At 40.5% G+C, this 20,365-nt stretch overlaps 3 protein-coding genes across 5 annotated transcripts in view; 1 reads left to right on the forward strand and 2 right to left on the reverse strand.

The window, feature by feature from the left end:
• RB195_001757 (uncharacterized protein) overlaps window positions 1–18,906 on the forward strand; it is a gene marked incomplete at both ends in the record, with an annotated part of 32,227 nt that extends 13,321 nt beyond the window's left edge. Inside the window, 3 exons of one of the 2 annotated variants that reach the window (XM_064198685.1) lie at window positions 14,089–14,212; window positions 17,371–17,460; window positions 18,102–18,266. In XM_064198685.1, coding sequence (XP_064054565.1) covers window positions 14,089–14,212; window positions 17,371–17,460; window positions 18,102–18,266 — 379 coding nt within the window. Of the gene's footprint in view, window positions 1–14,088; window positions 14,213–17,370; window positions 17,474–18,101; window positions 18,267–18,625 lie in introns of those variants that run through there. The other variant, XM_064198684.1, reaches the window with a different exon arrangement.
• RB195_001758 (uncharacterized protein) lies at window positions 18,391–18,918 on the reverse strand (the record flags this gene model as incomplete). The annotated part of the gene is made up of 1 exon (XM_064198686.1): window positions 18,391–18,918. The coding sequence occupies one exon, from the start codon at window positions 18,916–18,918 to the stop codon at window positions 18,391–18,393; it is 528 nt and encodes a 175-aa protein (XP_064054567.1).
• A 341-nt stretch (window positions 18,919–19,259) lies between these two features.
• On the reverse strand, window positions 19,260–20,313 carry RB195_001759 (uncharacterized protein; the record flags this gene model as incomplete). Of its 2 annotated transcripts, XM_064198688.1 has the most annotated exons (2): window positions 19,260–19,715; window positions 19,765–20,313. In XM_064198688.1, the coding sequence occupies 2 exons, from the start codon at window positions 20,311–20,313 to the stop codon at window positions 19,260–19,262; spliced, it is 1,005 nt and encodes a 334-aa protein (XP_064054568.1). The 2 variants fall into 2 exon arrangements, with proteins under 2 accessions (XP_064054568.1, XP_064054569.1); XM_064198687.1 differs by having other exon boundaries at window positions 19,558–20,313.
• Between the last annotated feature and the right edge of the window lie 52 nt (window positions 20,314–20,365).

The raw sequence follows: 20,365 nt of genomic DNA on the forward strand, positions 1-20,365 counted from the left end.
GATCATAAATAATCTACTTCTGCTGTTTGCTTCTATTTTTCCTCCTTTTCTGGAGCTATATGTGACTCCTCACTTTCCATGAGCACCATTTCCTCAATCTCTCTGAGAACTTGAATAATTTCCCGAACACTGAATCGATCACAGCTGCTGTTCGTTTAACAAAGTATCGCCTTACTCTTTTGTTTTTGTCGAGAGAGGAGGGTCCGTCCAGTGCCTCACACGCGCTCCCTCCAGTCACTCTAAAATCACGTAAGCCATTTTAATCCTATTTCGGCATTTTACAACGCTTTCGCTCCTTTTATCTTGGGCAACAAAATTTGAGAGAAAGCGAGGGAGAGCGAGCGAGCGAGAGAGAGAGAGAGAGAGAGAGAGAGAGAGAGAGAGGGAGAGAGAGAGAGAGATTGCTTAAGTGATTTTCGTGATAGAAGATCTTAGATACAATTTCTTTCGATGATATCCTTGGAGCTGTACTCTAATCATGACAAACAAACGGTCTATAGACCCCAACATTTGTTGAAAATATAACATTTATCCATTTACTTACTTATTCCCCTGCGCCAGAAGCGCGCCGTAAAAGAAAGAAAAATAACACTTCAAAACCAAAGCGGGGTTTTCTCCTGATTTAGTATGAAAAATAAACGCAGCTATATTATTTGCGTAACCTGTACTCGCGTCATTTTTCAAGCAGGCCCCAACATTACTTCTACTCAAATGAATATAATAAATAACTTTTAATTACCCAATCAGTTGGCTGGTACAATTGCCTGACGCGGTAGCTATATTCGCCGACACGCGTCCTCCTTGAACACAGATCTGCCAAGCCTTTTCGATCTACAGTTCTTTCTGAATCCATATATCCGTCACTTTTCCATTCTATCCTGCGAAACTTGTCGTCTCGCCTAAATTGCCTATCGACACCAAGTGATCCGATCACCTCAGGTCGACAATGTTCAGGAGTTCAGCATTCCGGAGAATCTAGGTTGGGTCTGGTGGTTTGGTAGAAAACAGACCTTTTTGCAACATCTGGGTAACTTCCGCCATACAATTGTGTAAGTTATATGGCTGGCACGTGTCCATGCTCAAATGTCCACTTGATTTTTTTTCACTTTCCGGCTAGGTTGGTTTCACTTGGTGTAAGCAGCGTCACTGCGAGTTGGCAGCCGTCGCACTCGTATACGCGACGCACTACCATCATATTATATAATAAGGCGGTTACCAGCGCCACCCACCTCACAGGCTATCTGTTAAAAAGAGCACATAAGCGTTCGTGAGCATGTTCACCTCCAATTCTACAAAGCAGTAAAAGTGATCCGCGTTTAGATTATACAGTTGGATTGAAAGTTTTGCATTCAAAAATCACAAACAAGTCTCATCTTTCGAAATATTAGATCTAAAAACAAACTGAATTTCGCTGCAGAAAAAACATGTTATGATGCTCAGAAGCTCAGCTTAAACACAACAAGAAAAGGATTGTGTATGAAAACTTGTTGTAGTCTCATCCTTGAATTAGATGAAAACTCTGCCTTCCCCTTTTTTGAATGTTTCATCTTTTTCAGTATTTGCACAAAGCGTTCTCCTCTATCGTTGGTGATTTCTTGTATGTGGATTATGTTTGTTAGCATGTTCGGTCTGCTTGTGTACGTGTTCCTTTTTTCTTGTTCGAATTGCAAAGTTTTTAGTGCTCCTGTTTTTTCATGTTGTCTTGAAAAAAAATTCGTAGTCTAGCTTCAGTTTCTACTTCTTATTTTTTGTGATGTTTGAGGTGAGATGTTTTTGTCCCGAAAAACTGAAGTCGGGGTAGCGCGGGTCTCACGACGTCAAATGTGCGGGTTGGTGTCAGAAGGCAGTGGAGCGAGTTTTACGATGAAGTCGTGTACCAGCGCCACAAGGTAGAAAGATACGGTGGCACGAGTTCCGCAACGTCAGACTGTGCACCCATGCTAGAAAGTACTGACATTGATGGGACTCCTTCAGCGAGGAGGGAATATTAGACGGATTCCACGATAATGCGTCTACACCAGAAATCAGTAAAATGAGTGAGACGGCTTGGCTGCATGGAAAATCACCAAAGTGTATTCCTCCTATGTCCAACATACACTCATCACGCTTGCTAAGTGATGACTTCAGAAATTATACGCACGAGAGCAAGCATCTGCTTTAGTGGGACTTATCTGTTTACGGGATATGACGTAAGATCTGGACGAAAATGAGAAATGCTCATATCTTATACCGATACAGAAGGAGTGAATATCATGCTATAAAATAACGGGCTTAATCTCACGGGTGGGATCGTGCTCATTTCTTTCTAAGCACCGTAAAAGACGGCCAGGAAGATGCAACTTCGAGCGTTCCGGCGCGCTGTTTTCTACAACGAGCTCGAAGAAATGGTCGGAATCACCCTCCTCCCCACAATCTGCTACCGCGTATAGGCATAACCCACTTGAAAGCAGTACCGCCTTCTCAGCATGATGATGGCATTCACATCACTTGAAATTGAAACTTGAAAGTGTGAAATTAAGTTTGAATATTCCTAATTTGTGTTCTTTTTGTGATTTGCAAGTAAACTAATGATGGAAGAAAACTGTAAGACTGGAAGAAAACTATTAAAGCTTTCATAAGTGCTTAAATTCCTTAAAAAATTGAACGGAAAAAGAAGAAGATAAATTCAATTCTGTAGGGAAAATTTACAGAAAATCCCATTACTTTTAATTTCTAGTGGTCAGTGAAGGCGAGCGAAGCGAAAACCACAAGAAGTCTGAAGCCTAGCGATAGTCGGACATTCAGAGTGGTAAATAAAATAAAAGGGGAGAAATCGGTAACGTGTCACGTGATTTTATCAAGCTAAAGACGTTGAGGACTAGGAAATAATGTTGGAAATACTCTCTTTCTACCTCTCCTCCCATCTTCCTTTTCTCCTCGATTAATCGCCCACGAACAGATACCGTTGTTAACAGTGACCCATGTCGTTCACAAGGTCACATAGTTCGTCTTTATTCGTGCTTATTTTTCATTGCACGCGAATAAAGTTTTCGTATTGGGACAACCTATCCCAGCGCTCCTTTTTCACCCGAAACCTGATCCAAGTTCTGGTTATCCATGACAAATAACGTGATCTTATTATGAACTGGAATTACCATCCAGGTATGTAGAGGGTAACAAAATTCTAGAACGGTTCAGCCCTCGTGTGGATTGATAATTACCGGTCTTTCATTAGCCCTGAATTCAGGGATTTTGGACAAAAACAGTAATTTCTGCTTATGTGTCAGTTGCAAATCTAATCTGATGAAAAGTATTGTGTTTATTCTTGTGCTCCTCTTGGAGATTTTTTTTTCGATTTTTTGACAAATTACAGAAATACCATCCGCTTTTAAAATTAATGACCTTAAACATACATAACTTTGGCGAAAAAAAAAACTTTTCTAGAACCTTTTGATATCTGAAATTCTAAATTTGCCTTCGATTATGTCCCTTTGTGACACTTTCTACACATTTTATAGTTTGATCAATATCTCAAATTTTGAGCAAATTTATCTTTATTCCCATCTTTTGTCATCAACATCTCTTATCGGTGACAAGAGAATTTCGAGAACAGTAACTTTTTTTTTACAGTAATTTCTCCCAAATAGAACCTTTCTCCTTGTTGAAGCGACCTTTGTAAACGCTAACATTTTCATTTAGTTTATTGTTAACGAAATGCCATTGTCAATAACAGCTCGAAATGCCTTTTCTCCGTGGATGTTTCATTCATGATTTGTCTCTTGGCCACATGCTTAGTACCTCTTTGTCGCTTCGCTTGGATTCCTCGTCGTCGTCGAGTACGATTGAATTACAAGTGATGTAAGCGAATACATCTTTGCTACATACAACATTTCGATCTATTAATGGATGTGCTGTGCTAGGAATACTCGAAGACGAAGCCCATTGTTGCATATCCATGGATTCACTCAGTCGTTTCTAAAATTTTCTTCTTTCGAAAATTATGTTGAAAAATGTCACTATTCTTTTCTTGGTAAACATTGAAATTTTTCAATGTACAAAACATTTTACCTGATATTCATTTTCTGGGAAAATTATACTGAAGACTAGTCAAAGAGTTCTAGAGAGTTCAAATTTACGCACATATTACATACTATATTACATACACATTATTTGTATACTATGTATTATATTACTTACACACGACTCCTGTTATATATCTAACATTTTCCGAAGAAAAATTTAAAAAGTTCGCTGCTACTGAATTAATTATACAGGGAAGAGAAACGGAAGAGAAAGTTTGTACATCATTGAGTTCATCATGCAGTCTTCCTATTAGGTTCACCGCTTTTAGTTTCACAATAAATAGTAACTTTGTCTACTCTTCGCTGTGTTTCTTTTTTCCGCAAACTTTTTGATGAACTATAGTCCTGAAAAAAGCACTGTCCTTATTTCATATTTGTTCAATTTTCGAACAATCAAGCAAATCATGAGACATATTTCTCGTTTATTTCCTCAGTTCTATCTGCTACTCAATTAACGACCTTGGTGGAAAAAATTAAATAAAAATAATCATCGATGTTATGTATAAGGTCTTAAAGTAAGAGTACGTTGAGTCGACTGCAAATACTCGAAACCCCGTAGTTTTTTGAATTTCTTACTGCATTATTTGTGTTCAAATGTACTCGATTCGCCGGGTGATGAACTCGCAGCTTTTGTTTTTCTTTTCCGTCTTATTTTCGGATCCTAAGTGCTTTTGTAGTAATCATACACATGTATGGTAATGAAGTTCCAAGTTTTGGAGTATCTTCTTGAAAGTCGGGTTTCTTTCCGTTTTTAGGGGATTCTTCAAACTTTAATTCACGGGTTCTTATAATTCCTATTATCTTGAAATCATTTTTCTGAGGAGTTGATGTCCTCTAAATTGGCCGATATTCGGCAAAACCAAATGCTTTTGGAAATAGGAGAAAAATCTAAATTTGAAGGAAAAAGGATTTACCATACCTACTCAGAATTATTTGTGCCCAATTTCTCCTAAATCTTATAAAAGTGTAAAAATGCAACCTTTGTTTCTATGGTGTCCTTCTCAATCGTGGACATCTAGAACCAGCACTCGTGGATTAGTGCAAAACGTGCTTTCTGGAGAGAAAAATTAAAGTTTTTCTGATAAGTTCCTTCAATTCTTCAACTACTGCGCTTCGGAAATCTAATAAGGAGAGGCGAGTAGCGTTGAGAGAATTTAGTGGTTCGGCCGTGCGAAGACCAGGAACACACTTTGCTGGTGAACAGCACCAAACGTTATTTACCGTTACCGAACAACCTTCTCCAGAATGCTTTGCTGTTTGTGGAACTTGTCCCATTCACACATTCACAATGAAGATGTTTATTGTTGAATTCGCATTGGCTTAGTGTTTTGCCCATAAAATTTTGTCGTTGCCCAATCCAATCTCTTCAACAGCAAAAAAAAATCACACAACCTCTGAAAAGGAGCTCTGCTTGCACATCGCTGTCTGCAGTTTGTGCTTAGTGATGTTCGCGGGGTCCTGTGTGTGTGTGATGAGCTCACCACTCGCTTCGTGCAGCCCCACACCAGCCAGTCCCCCTCCAATGGTTCGATTTTTTCTATGCGATGCGTCTTCGAACCTACTTTAGGCGCTGCTCCGGGAAGCATGAGTCCACTTCCGCCCCACCCCTGAACAAGCCATAATCGCTACTTACGTCAGTGCTAAACTTATTTTTCTGGAGTATTTTTCTTCTTACTTTCCTTCTTCCATTGACAGTAGCCTCGACATAAAACTATGAAATTTGCATTTCAATAGTATATTAAGCAACTTAGTGATTTGAGAATGGAGGTTAATTGTTCCCCGATTCTTCGGTTATATTTCGTAAGAGAAGAAAGTTTTCAAAATTTCCTAGGATTCCTCTGCTCGTTTACTTGCATCTTCGTACGTTAGTACGAATGTTTCAGAATTCAGAAATAGTAATAGCCAGCTAATTCTTCCACAGCTCACTTCGACTTTGAATGGGTTCACTCTCATCTTTCATCACATAACTTTTAGTTATCTGGTTAATTTAGTAATTTTGTTGCTTAATTCCATCGTATTCACAATGATCAAGATGCGATAAGCGTATGGAAATTTTGAATATTTCAAAGTTATTGTTATCCTTTTGCATGAGGTTTACAGAAAGAAGGTGAATCATTCCAGTCGAAATATGTATGTAGAAGTCATTCAATCTCCGGCTAAAGAGAGCTATCGCTCTCTTTTTGGACTGAAATGATCATTGAGGGAGATTTGTTTTGATTGGTAGAGAATCTTTTTTCCCTCATTCACCACGTACATATTTTTACTGTTTGCTGCTTGGGTGCTTTATTTGTTTTCTCGCTTGTTTATTCTTTATTTTTCTGCCTCTCTTGATGTTCATGTTTTAGGTCTTTGCGGACACCTTCTTCGCAATGTTTACTGACTTCTATTAGTCGGCCACAGCTAGAATTACATTCTTCGGGAGTAGCTTCCGTTCTAACTATTTGCTTATTTTTCCTAGCCCTCTCTTTCTCTTCTTCATCCCTCTGTGTGTTATTTCAACTACGTTTCTACCTCTGTCCTGTTACGAAGAGCAGTTACTCGGCCGACATCCTCAGCGCTATCCACACACATTGTTTGGTTACGCCCCATTGATCCCTCAAACACTATTACTACATCCATTGTTCCCTCCCACGCAATTATCCCCTTCCATATCCCGGTATCCCCGTACATCGATTCGGTTAATAGCTGCAAAATCGAATTAGTTTCTCTCACTGCTGCTGTGACGTTAGAAATCAAGAAGATTCACTGTTGTTCACGATGATGAAGAATGATGAACGGGCACGGCCCTGGCAGCGGTGGCCACATCTGATGTCAGCTGTTCAGCAGCACTTTCCGGCAAAAAGTTGTCTGCGAAGCTGGATCTACATTTCATTGATTAGTTCGATTGGTGGAATAAATAGCTGCAAATAGGGTCGCAAGATCCGTTTCATGGTCACTACTCAGAGACTATCAGTTCTGCTGAACTCATTATCACTCCTCTTTTCTTTAGAGGATATTCTTCAATTCTTCCCCATCGCATTACGTTCTCCCCGAGTATATGTAGCATATGCGATGCGGGTGAATTTCCGGTGATCGATTCATGGCTCCGCCCCTCGACCTGTATCACCTGTACTACCAGCACTCAGCATCTGGATTTCAACAATTCTCAGTCCACAGGCAATGCTCGCCCCGCCCTCCTCTGACGTCACAATCTTACTGGTTATCACTCACTTTCTCGCGTGAGCGTTCTCATACACACGCACGCGTATACTCTGACCTGACAGCTGCATCCTTTTCAACTAGCCTATCGATCGATTTCATTGATCGGGAGCAGTTCCGTCTGATGGTCCCTTACGACAGTTATTGACCGCTCGAAGAAAGGCTGTTTTGCAACTCGGGTCTGTCATGTGATGGAAATGTGTTTGACTTCAGCTGAGTTGTGGCGATGTGTTGTCGATGTTGAGAGGAATAGGATTCTGGTATTTGTGCGATGGCAGTGGTGGGTCCTGGCGCGAAGGATCAGATCTCGAAATCCGTTGCTTTCTACAATTCGTGGCGAACACGAATACTCTGGTGTAATGTCTCCATTTTTGATTCACCTCACCTCGACGTAGATCTCTCGGAAGTGAAAGTCTTCCCCTGGTCTCTTCCTTCACTGAGTGCCCTGACCTGTCACAATGTTAAACCCCTGTCCTGGGTCCCTTGTCCCTAGTACCCTACAGTTCCTGATATTATCACCGACACTACGCGGTACATAGCTATGAGGTCCTCCGAAGATTTTCCGCACTTGCTAGTCGTTGTATACGGGTGTCCATAAGTCTTTGCAGCTATTGATTTCCTTAATTTCTGTGAGTTCCTGTGCTCACTCATACTTCATTCATTCATTCGTTTATTTATTTATTTATTTACTTATTCGTTCATTTCGTTCATTCACTTCATCGGGTTATATCGATTGACGGACCCCTAATAGACTCCACTCCCACACATTCCTTCTGAGAATGTAATTAAATTTCCATTTCGATCACGCTTAATTGTTAATAATTTCGCTTTCGTTGCTTCTGTTCCCTCGTGCTTTCTCTATCTGTTCCTGTTAATCTCCATTCTTGATTGTTATGAAAACCTTTGTAGTTGTACAGGAACTTTGACTACTTATCCTCTTCATCCTGTTTACACAGTGTCATTGGTGTGTTTTTTCCTTCAATCCAAATCGAAACCTGTCCACTTATTGTTGAGTGGATGCGCGGAAGTAAATGATTTATGAACGGAAATGTTCGATAAAATTTGAAGCGATTCTCCGTGAATAGAACTTTGTCCTAAGAATTGGAACGTAATCTGTCTTAGGGTTCCAGTTTCTTTACCTATGTGTTCCTATCAGAGGAAACTTTCCTTCCTTTTTCTGTTTTGACATGCAGCCTTACAAAGGGGAGCGAGGCACAGTCTTCTGCTCATATTCTCCTTTTTTCTCCTCTTGAATCTCCTCTCCATTCACAATCATTGCACCTTTTTTCTTTGAGGAATCTTCGTCAAATAAAATGAAATGGAAGAATATCAACCTATTGTATTTCTGTACTTCCTAACCTTCTACACTTGTATTTTTAAGAAGACTTTTCTCCTTCAAAGCAGATGAATTGTTATCTAATTCTCGTTTTCTGGTTTTTGGCTTTCGTTCTATCAGATATCAGATTCATGTTACTTCTAATAGATATCAATTACATTTTCTGAAAATGTGTTCAGATTCACTTAATCTGGCCTAATTGAAGTTGTTGAAAAAAGACATTAAAAAAGAGCTCAAAAACGGCATCGCGACAATCTGATCTTTGTGATCTATCTTCGAAAAAAACAGTGTAATTTCTAAATTATTCAACAACATGCACTTCAACAGTAGTTAAGGCAGCAGAAAAAGAAGAAGAACAACAACAACAATCCTGTTTATTAATTGAAGTTGACTAAACAACGCAGCATTCCCCTGTTTTTGATGGAAAAATATAGCTCAAAGCAGGAAATTCAGTGAAGAGAAAAACGTCTGCCGTTCTTGCTTCAACGAAAAAATTCCTATCCCTTTAACAGTCAGAGTCATCATATTTGTCCTTGGGAGTATAAGTACCATGGAAATGAAATCATCCGTAACTTCTTTTCTCCTTTCTTTCTTTTTCTTTACTTTTCCCAACTGTGTTATCCAATATTATTTGCCTGGTGCTGGCAATGGTAGTTCTTACGGGACCAGGCCGTTTTGTCGGACAAACATTACCAGTGCTAGAGCGAGTGGATAAGTGTGCCTAACGTACACCTGTTTTCTGCCATAGTTCGTTTATCCAGTCGGGTAAATGATATTGGAGAAGAGTTACAAATTAGGTATTGTCGAGCAAAATTAGGCGAGGTCTCTCTGCGATTTCCAATTTCTGTCACACTGTTGTCATCCTTGCATGCATCACACACTTGGATGGGATCTATTTTTAGATGATTGATAGCGTTGCAATCAAATCGGAGTCATTCGTTTTTTTCTTCACCTGCGCGCTATTTTCTTCCATTTCCGCCATTCGCTCGCTTCACCAAAACGCGATTATCATTTTCTGATTCTCTGCGATTTGTCCGCTTTTTTTTGGGTGTTCGACCGAATTGACGGAAATTTCGTTGACGAGCAAAGTTCCACTGTGGGTTTTTCCCTTTCGTCTTAGCTTTTCAGCTTTTCAGACGACCTGACGTCTGAAATGCCCTAAGAGGACATTTTTTGAAGGGAAACAATTAGCGCCGCTGTTCACATCCTAATTTTCTCGGACTTCGTACTAAAGTCTAACAACAACGTTTGTATCGACCCATAGTTTGCTGGCTTTCTGCGAACACTTTCTTACTCCTACCTCTTCTCTCTGAAACATTTTTCACGGCAAAATTCCTTTTTTTCTTTCTTTTTTCTTATAGTTGGATAAATAAAGATGTAGGGTGCATTTGTACACAAATGTGAGTGTCAAATGACCTCATGATGTAAAGATCTGAGATATACTGTAGAATATGTCTGTAACTTTGACATTTCCCTTCCATTCCTTTAATTGAACATACATTTAGAAGACTCTTCAGCAGAGTAATCCTATTTCGCATCGTGCTGTAGACCTGAACAGGAGACGATAGTCATTATAAAATAATGACTATCCAATAAACGCATCCAGAAGGTGACTGCTTCCCACGATTTGAAAACCTTTACCTATTTACTGCCAATAGCCGTAGATATTCTATTAAAAAAAAAAACCAAGTCAGAACTACAGGATTAAGTAGATTATCATTACAATGCAAAATTACAATGGTCACTGAGATGTTTTACGAACCTCTTGGTTTTCTCATGTCATTTTTTTTGTTCCGCTATTGGCGATCATCTCTGTGTCCTTGTCAGGAACACCTCTTTACAGCGTTGAGATGACTGCATTTATCCGTAGCAGCAGCAATGGTTGTCCGAAAGAAAAAACGAGGAGCACAAATGGCTCCCGAAACAAAACAAAATACCGCATGTTCAGGAATAGTCTGAGATTACTTTCAAACTAATTAGGATTAAATCAAATTAATATTCGAATTAGTTGTTTAGCAATGTTTATTTATTAGGGAACCCAACGAATCAAACTAATAGGAACAAATTCCTTTATTTTTCTATTATAGCGTAGCTTTAGCCTTTCCTCCTACCTAATCTAAATAATTCGAGAAAGGCTTAGTCGAACGTAAAATGGCTGGTATAAGTTCTGCCGTGGTTATCCTATAAGTCCAGTGCCTATAAACAGTTAATCAGTAAACGTTCCAGTATTTTTTCCTGTGTTCAGAACCTTTGAACATTAATTTCTGACCACCCTAACACTGTATAGATGTTTTATGGAGGGGGAATTTGTGAAAATTACTATTGGACTTTTCCATCTTCCACCAATGAAAATAAAGGAGGGGAGTCCCTCAAATAATCCGGAGAAGGCTCCAAAGTGTGAACAACAATCCGCTTAGAACAGTTTTGTCTGCCAGCGTGGTGCAAAGCATGAATTTTGTTTCTTTCTTCTTAATTCTTCGGGATTTTCCCTTCTTGAATGAGGTTTTTGATGCGCAAAAAAGTGCAACGCTTATTCTTTTCGCTGAGTGTTTTGCTTCCAAGTAGTCTTGTTTTCACAATCGATTTCACGTTTCTCTTTGCTTCTCCGTGCTCTCTCAATCAAATGGCTCTGTCGTCGTGTTTACTGCAACTTTTACTATCGACGATCCGATGCTAATTTGTTATCAGCATGTGTGTGTGTGTGTGTTGTTACGCGCCACTGCTATTGTCATGTGATAAACCTATTCCGGGATTTATACCTCCCCGAATCTGCCCCCGAATTTCATCATATTATGAAAGAATGTAAGAATAATAAGGTAGATCCGTCATTTCCTGCAGTGTTCAAATTAAGCTGTTATTTTCATTGTTTTATAATTTTTCTCGAAATAAAAAATCCGTGTACGTACATGCGGTTCACCCCAAACTGCCTGAAATGCTTAGTAAAATTTAAAAAAAAAGTACGTAGGAAAGACAAGCAGCCTAAGTCTTTCAATTAGTTCTTCTGATAGTGCAAGGATCGTCTCGGCGTTGTTTCTATTTTCTTATTATTTGAAGTAAAAATTTTGATTAGCGTGTTTGTGATCAATTTAATAATCAATAAGAATAGTATTTATGACTAGCCGTAATTAGCAGTCTGATACTTCTAATATCACATTAATTTGATGCATTTTTCCGCTCATTACTTATTCACATTCACTAAACTTTTCCTAGAGATGGGGACGGCCTTTTGCGGAAATTCACGGGCGAAGTCCTATTTACCCATATGAATGGCAATATTTTTGCGCGTTGATGCGTGTAGAACACTGTTGACGTATCCACACTGTGCAAATATTTTTCACCGTATCCACGACAATTGACAATACGATGCGACTATGTGTTCTTTAACTAGTCACAGAGGACTTTTCTCTTCGCAGAGCATTTTGAAATGGGTTGGTAATTTATCGCAAAATTTCTGCTTTGGTAGCGATATGTAATGCTATTTATTACGCTCTCTTGTTCAAATTGTTACTTTTGAAGGTATTTGCCCCCAATTGCTTGGTCACACATGAAATTCTGTGGATAAAAATCAAATTTTCTCGATTAGAAGTCTCTTTCTTTCTTTTTTCTTCTTCTTTATCTACCTCTCTCTCTGCCATCCACTTCCCCCGTTTCCCGTTCGACTTCATTTTCCTGCAGCATTCAGTGATTTCGTAGAGGATAACGGACCACTCTTCCAGCAAGTTGATTTGCTACTTCAAAAACTTGGGAATCTTTGCATGTAACCATGGGTTGTGCTTTTGGATTCACGTCAATGAATTGTTGATGTTTGACTGGGGACGATAAGATAACCGGGACGGGAGCGATTCGCTCAGTTACGTTATTGTGTGGAAAATTCGGTTCGTTGATCTTCTCATCTAAAATCTCCTGAATTCTTAAAATTAGTGTTTTCACGTATCGCATTGTATTACATTTGTTATACGATCTACGATAATTAAGTTCCCGATATTTACTAAATTTGCGTGCTGACATTTATGTTTATATCTATATTGTTTTGTACTTTTGTACTTACATTTGCACTTTTCTAATGTTTACCATGTTAGGCAATATTGCATAATGTATATTTTACATTTTGTTACGTTGTTTACTATATTTATTCACGTAGTTTCCTGATATACAACCATTTCATTTTGCGAAAATTTATCTGCGTCACAGTCTCTACTTCTCATAACATTTTTTCCAAGATACATGCACAGATCCAAAGGGCAATTTCGCAATGTATTCTTGTCTTACCATTAATTCTCTCTTTCCTTACACTTACGGTACGTTCATTCTGTAAATGTATTTTTTTCGCCGTTCGAATCCTCGAGCGTCGAGAAACATCAGTGCGGCACTTCCGAAAACGTACAACCCTACCATCGTTTTTCCAATTGCGGTCGTCGAGAGCAATTTTTTATTGTTCCCCGAGCACCTACCACAGCTGTTCGATTTCCACGACAAGGGTGATCTACTCGTGAGTGCTACTCCCGTAGTGCAGTTAGCGCCCGCCAGATTATTCTGATTGATTGGTTGTTTATCATATTTCCACTGTTTGTTGACATACAATCTAACAAATAAAGGGTAATCATCACGATTTTATCGGATTTACTGCCATTAAGCGGAAAATGCTCATATTCTACGAATAAGTGCGCCAAACGCACGTTTCACGCATGGTTTCCTGTTATTCGCTGGAACTCCAGGACATGAAGTGTATGCCTAGGGAAGACCGAATGCGCTGCCGAATTTCATCTTGTCACTTATCACTTTCCTACGCAGAAACACTTAATTTCTTGCTTTTTCCTGAAATTTGTACCGTTCTATTGACTTCGTTCCCGACTATCTATGCATGAAACTCCTTCCGTTGACTTCCGCACCTTCTTACGGGTAACTCTCGACCGCTATGTGCTTATATTGCGCTGGACAGTTATCTAAGGATCATGAAAGTTGGTGAACCCTTTTGCTTGAGATCACAGACAAATCCGTCTAGGATCCAAATGTGCCGTTCTTGTCTTGGGCTAAGTTGGTCATCTTAGCCCTGGTCCGATAGATTGGCTAACACGAAGCGTTCTGCATTAAGGGACGGATCTTTTAAGAGAACTTTTCACATTCTGTGGGAGAAGAACGATCCGTTCACCTGCCACGAGAAGTCCGCAGGTTTTCATAGTCAAGAAATTATGTGTGAGATTTTTGTTTTCGCTTTTACTCGTACAAAATATACTTTCCTTTTTTCGTCGCACCGTTGGTGTATGTGAGTCAGTGAGTGAAGAAATCGAAAAATCAATTCGAAACCCCTCCGATCGATCCGTAATCGATTTTTCGGCTTACTGTATATATTGTTGTATTTATATTTCTCGCCTGGTACTAGCGACCAATTTTCCAAAATCTCTTTTTTTCTCTACCTTGCAGATACGATTTTATACATGTAATTGTTCGCACTTCCCCACAAAGAAGGTCCTATACTCAGCTCTTCGGTTTCAGAGTGATCTACTCTGGTATGTCGTCGTCACCATCAAGTCGACTATGGGTTGGCCCGTTACTACTCATCCTCGTCATAGCCTTGATCTATATTTTCAGTCTTATGCCGAATTCACCACCACAAAGAGTGAGTTCTTTTTTTCGTTCGTCAACCTTGTTTCTTTTTTTTTCAAAGTTAAGTACACATTTAGTTAATTACTGCTAATCCATAACATTTCAACTATTCTTAGAACTCTAAGAAATCATTTTGTTACTCTCTAGCCCGTCTTTGATCTTTTACTTTGTTTTTCACGGATGTTCCATTCTAATTTACTTTGAGAGAACGTGCGCTTCACTTGCAGTTTCATCAGAGAGTGAGCAGGAAAAAAATTAATGCTGTAAAAAAATTGTTTGTTATGTTTTAGTCGACTACGGCGGATGAACTATGTTATATTTAACCGCAAGGGGTTGTTTTTGATGATCAGAGCTGTTCCTGAACCTACCTTGTAAGAGATATATTTTGCTAATTTTAAGATCCAAACATTAGAAGCATAGGAACTAAAACTTCGGAAAATTCAACTATGTCCTTCTAGTTTGATTGGAAGATTTTTTTTTTTGAACGCCGGGCAAAGAATAGTAATTTCTGCCATAATACTGGACTATTTTTGCACAATTTCGCCACTTGGCTCTTTCGAGGAGAAGACCCGCCGACGCAAGCCAAATCGGACCTCCACCCCAAGGAGTGTCTCCTTCGTCGCTTGGGATTCGAGGGGAATGTTGGTTTATGAGCTGCTCCCACAAGGCCATACCGTCACCGGTTCCATATACGCCAGTCAGCTGCAGAAACTAGCACCGGCCGTTAGAGAAAAGCGGCCGAAACGAGCTTCGGTGCACCTCCTCCACGATAACGCTAGGTCCCATGTAGCTTAGGAGAACGATGAAATAGTGAAGGAGTTAGGCTGGGACACGGTGCCCCATCTTCTCCCGACCTTGTCCCCTCAGGCTACCACTTATTCTGGCCCCTCAGTGCTCAATGGAATGCTTTCCTAGCTAGGAAAATCTTCACCAAGTTTGAAGAAGTCGAACGGGCGATCAGCGACTTCTTCAAATCCAGTCGAGTCCCAGTCTCCCCTGTTTTGGAAGAAAGGGATCGCTGACCTGCCCATTAGGTGAGACACTGTTGTAATTAATAATGGTGATCATATTATCGATTAATTTCTTTTATAAGCTGAGTAAAAACAATAAAGCAGAAAAAATGACAAATGGTGACAAGACTTTCTGTCCAGCCTAATATTTTTGTTACTTTTAACAGTTGGAGAACGTGTGGAATATCTAACAATATGTATGTAGATATGTAGAAAGATGTAGAGGTTCAATGTACCCTGCCATTTCCACTTCTTTTTTTCTGGAAACCGAACTAAATTTAATTTTTCGACGTGTATTTGCCTCTTGTTTTGTGAAGTTGGATTGGACTTTGGGTATTTTTTTCTTCGTGTCGATATTCGACGGTCGGATAGTTTTTTGTTTTCCGGAAATAGGATCTATTTTAAGCAGGTAATAGGGCTAAAGCGCTATGTACGTATACGTTTGTGTAGTGGACCGGGGCTACTCTCTCCAATTCTCATACCTTTCTAAGCGAAGAAATAGAATTTTCGGGAACTTTTCTGCCACTGTCAAATACCATAAGGCCATAAGGTATTAATATTGCTTCGACAGACTGAGTTCGATCGGTTCTCATTCTCAGTTATCATAAAAACGTGGCGAATATAGACGTAAAAGAATAGAAAGGGCGTTTTTTAAAGGTTACTTCAAAGGTTTTTACTTCCATATAATGAGATGTCCTACACACAAATTTAAACGTGTCTTCTGTCCATTTTTCGATAACCGCTTCGCAGCGGGGTGAATGATTTCACTGCTTTATTTGTGTTTGTTTACTGAACCATATGTCTAACGGAATTATTCATTCGAATATTCAAATTTCAATGTGTTTCCAACTGTACGAAAGAAATACTTTGGATTTCAAAAAGGGGCCACTTTACAAATCTTGTTACTTGATTGAAGAGTCCTGGGTAGAATCAAAATAATAGAAATTGAAATCTAAACAAGTCATAGATGTGATATTCTTAGCTCTCTTCTTACAGTTATCCAGCGGTGTGAATGTTGAGGATCAACATTCACACCTCTGGATACACCGCGCAAAGAACGTTTCACTATGTCCTATTCAATCACACAGAGCCATCTATGTATTCACATCCCTGGATAACTGTGGATCTCCTGAAGCGGAAGTTCCGGTGAAAACGTATGAACTCATATGACTGCAGTTATGTTCAATCACTGTATTAACGCGCAAAGAACGTTTCAGTATGTCCTATTCAATCACACAGAGCCGCCCAATCTCTATAACAGCGTTATAAATTAATGAGAAAAACAGAAACATGTGAATAACATGGACGTTCTTCGTGTCAAGTCAAATGTTGTGTTTGACAATTACCGTATTGCTTTACAGTATCATTCTGGAATTTCGTGAAATTATATCTCTCAGTCCTCAGTGCTTAACTCTCCTCTTATTTTATTCCTCTTCTCCTTTTTTCACTTACTTTTCTGTTTCTGTTAACGTTTTTGTTATTTCTTCTCTGCTTCACTTTTTCCCTTAATTCGAACCTTAGCGCTTCGAAGCTAAGCTACACATAATTGCGATCAATTGTTTTAATTCTAATTGCATTTGCATTTTTTAAGGGTCTTTATAACACATATACTTGTAACCTGATCTCTTACATCTTACAATCTGATCTTGATCTCTTTCCATGGGTAAATATAGTGAAACATTAGTAAGATTCAAAAAATTCCGGTCTGTAGATGATGCATGTGTTAGAAGGAAATATACTTCCGAAACTTTGAGGAATACCAGATTGTAAGGTGAAAACTAGGAATCATCGGTATTGAGGTTAAAAAAAAATTCTGGAAAATTTAAGTCCGAAAAATCGATTATGGGGGAAGTAGGTTGAAGTTAGGTATGGAGTTTGCACAAATTCGCGAAAGTTCTTTTCTTGTCGGAGCTTTTGCAGAGAATTCCGCCCAGTCCAAGTTAAGCAACTTGTTGCACCTGCTATAGTGAGATAATCAAGTACGAGTTTAAACGGATCCAGTTAGCATACGGTGACTCATCAAAGGAATGGAAATAATATTGCGGAGGGAAAAACCGAGATAGAATGTCAATGCTTTGTAGTGTAGTAGTAGTGTAGTTTGTAGCTTTGTAGTTAGTTAATTGTATATCTCTATATCTAATTGTAGATAATGAAATTTTAGGAGCTCACACCATTAATCGATGATGCTCATCACGTTCGAACGTTCCGTCTGGGAGATCATGAGATCACGGAGTCGTTGAATGAAATGAAAGTCGATGTTCCACGTCAGTTTAAATCTTTAAACTTTATCTATCCGTGCGTTTGTTACCGTAAACGCTGTAGTAACAATAGTTATTTAATGGTGAAGGTCAGATATATTTATAAGACACCGCTACTGGCTTCTCTCCCAAAATCCGACGCAAATCGTCGGAACTCTTCAGAGTGGGTAAAATTAAATTTTGAAGATTCCATTCGAAAGCAAATAAGCTGGTGATTTGAAATACCCTACCGCTAGGCGACTCTTCTAGCGATTACGCCCCACAGAGACACCATTATATTTGAATACAAATGAACGGTGACGTCCATTCTCGCGCGGAATCGCCAGAGGACTCGCCTATCGGAGGTGTGAGATACCTAACAAAGTGTGATTGGGCAGCGATAACCATCCCAGCTATACAATATTGCTTACTATATAAGTGGGAAGAGTTGGTGTTCAAATTTTGATGTTTGTAAATCGAAGTGACTTTGAAATTATTCGACTTTGAAACTTTGAAAGTCTCTTTGCGAAAAGAACCAGCTATTTCATATACGGAAAAACCGTAGAGACGGCAGAAATCTGGTTTCTGTGAAAACAGTCGAAATTAGCTCCAGTTTTGTCACTCGAAGACTGTGAACAGCTATAATTCAATGTAGGCGCCTAAACCACGTCTTGTAAAGAGAGGAGAGCACCAAGCAAGTACCGAGGAGGTAGCGGTAGGGGAGGAGGTCACCTTGATCACCTTGACTCCCGTTGATCTTCGAACTGGTCGAGCGGGCGCCAGTAATTCTTCCATTTGTCCCGGTTGCGTGCCAGAGTAGCCCAGTGGTTCCACTTTTCGCGTGGGAAACGAAGAGCATCATACTTTTCTTTGAAAGACTTCGTGAAGAAATCTGACCGTCGGGTCGGCGGCCTTCCTGTAGTGCGCTTAATATCGCGGGGAACTCAGTCGCTCACGGCTCTGGTCCAACAGTTGTCATTAAAGCGCATCACGTGTCCGGCCCACCTTATTTTACTTTCCTTGGCAAACGCGGCGGCGTCTCTAATCTTCAATCGCTGACATAGGAGAGAACTTCGAATCCCGTCCCTCACTTGCGTGAAACGGGATACTCCTAGCATCACTCTCTCAATTGCGCATTCAATGACGCTCACGTTTTCTTCCTGCTTGCGAAATGCCCAGGTTTCCGAAGCATAGGTCAAAGCAGGAAATACGGTGGTGTTGAAGAGGTGAGCACGGAGCCGGATGTTCCTGGTCTTCTTCACTACATCCTCGATGCTCTTGTACGCTACCCAAGCCGCTCGTCTCCTCCTGCCCAGCTTGTGGGTCATGTTCAGTTCCCGACCCAGATAAACGTAGCTGGTGCATTCGGATATGTTCGTTCCGTTGAGCGTGAATGGGGCATCCGAGACCCATCCGTTCCGCATGAACAGATGGATCTCGTCTTGTCTAGATTCAGCTGAAGACCGATGCATCCGCATGTTTCGTCGAATTCGGTCAGCATTCGTTCCCTGGGCTTATGTTAGGTGTTATCAGTACGGTGTCATCAGCAAAGCGCAAGTGGTGTAGCTGCCGACCATCAACCTTCACTCCCATGTCGTCCCATTCCAACTTTCGCATTGCGTTCTCGAGGGTGGCTGTGAATATTTTGGGTGAGATTGCGTCACCTTGTCGAACCCCCCTCTTCACGTCAATGATGATGTTCTTGTAGAATGGCGAAATTCCGGTCGTGAAGTTACTGTACAACTCTCAAAGTACCTTTATGTACTGAGTAGGGACGCCTTGGTTATCCAAAGCTCCCACGGCCGCTTCCGTCTCAACTGTCGAAGGCCTTCTTTAAGTCGATAAAGGTGAGACAGAGCGGGATCTTGTACTCTCGTGATACCTCGATGAGTTTCGAAACAGTATGAATGTGGTCAATCGTGCTGAATCCTTTTCGAAACCCTGCTTGCTCGCATGGCTGTCCTTCATCCAAGACTTGTTCAATCCTATTAAGGATCACTCTTATAAAGAGCTTGTAGATGACTGACAGTAAGCAGATTGGACGATAGTTGCTGATGTCATGTGGATCTCTCTTTTTATACAGCAACACGGTCTTGCTGGTCTTCCACTGTTTAGGAACCTTGCATTCCGACAGGTAACGTGTAAAGAGCCTTGCCAGGGTGTTTATGAGTACTGATGGAAGGTTCTTCAGTTGTTCTGGTCTTATTCTGTCGAGACCGGGTGCCGTACGATTCCTTACCGACATGTCGTATTTCGGACGGGAGTATCTCTGGAATGACATATCCTTCTTTCCTCAGATGGTGAAGAGGCAAGTGGACATGGCTGTCGAAGAGATCGGAGTAGAAGTCGTAGATGATTTTCTCCATCCCCCTTCTCGATGCAATGGTTGTTCCCTTCGGGTTCCGGAGAGCAGTCATCCTTGTCTTGCGTCTGGCGAAGTCTCGACAGGCATAGCGGATGTTTTTCCCCGCCTCCGCAGCTTCAGCCAGTACTTCTGCTCTTCTCTCTTTAAGGTCTTCCTTTATCGCCTCTCTGCAAAGCCTTGCGAGCACGGACGTGAGTTCTTGGTTCCCTGCGGCTCGTGCTGCTCCACGCTGGCGTATCAGCTCAAGAGTTTCAAGAGGCAGGCGTCTCTTGGTGGTTTTAGAACCCTCAGTCTTCTTCGCGCAGTCGTGAAGGTGTTCAACGAGCCGTTCATATTCCTCGTCGATGTTGTCCATTGCGGAATCTTCCCAAAAGCCGGCTGGCGTAGCGAAGAGATCCCAGTTGATGACAGTTCTGGGATTTCTCCCTCTGAACGTGGCGGCGTTCTCTGCTCTCCTTGTGAAAGAAAATCTTCCTCGGAGGAGGCGATGGTCCGATCCCATATCGAACTTTGGTACAACAGCGACGTCCGTCAGGCAGAACCTTTTATTGACG

Source organism: Necator americanus, chromosome IV, assembly GCF_031761385.1.
Source record: "Necator americanus strain Aroian chromosome IV, whole genome shotgun sequence".
Classification (NCBI taxonomy): domain Eukaryota; kingdom Metazoa; phylum Nematoda; class Chromadorea; order Rhabditida; family Ancylostomatidae; genus Necator; species Necator americanus.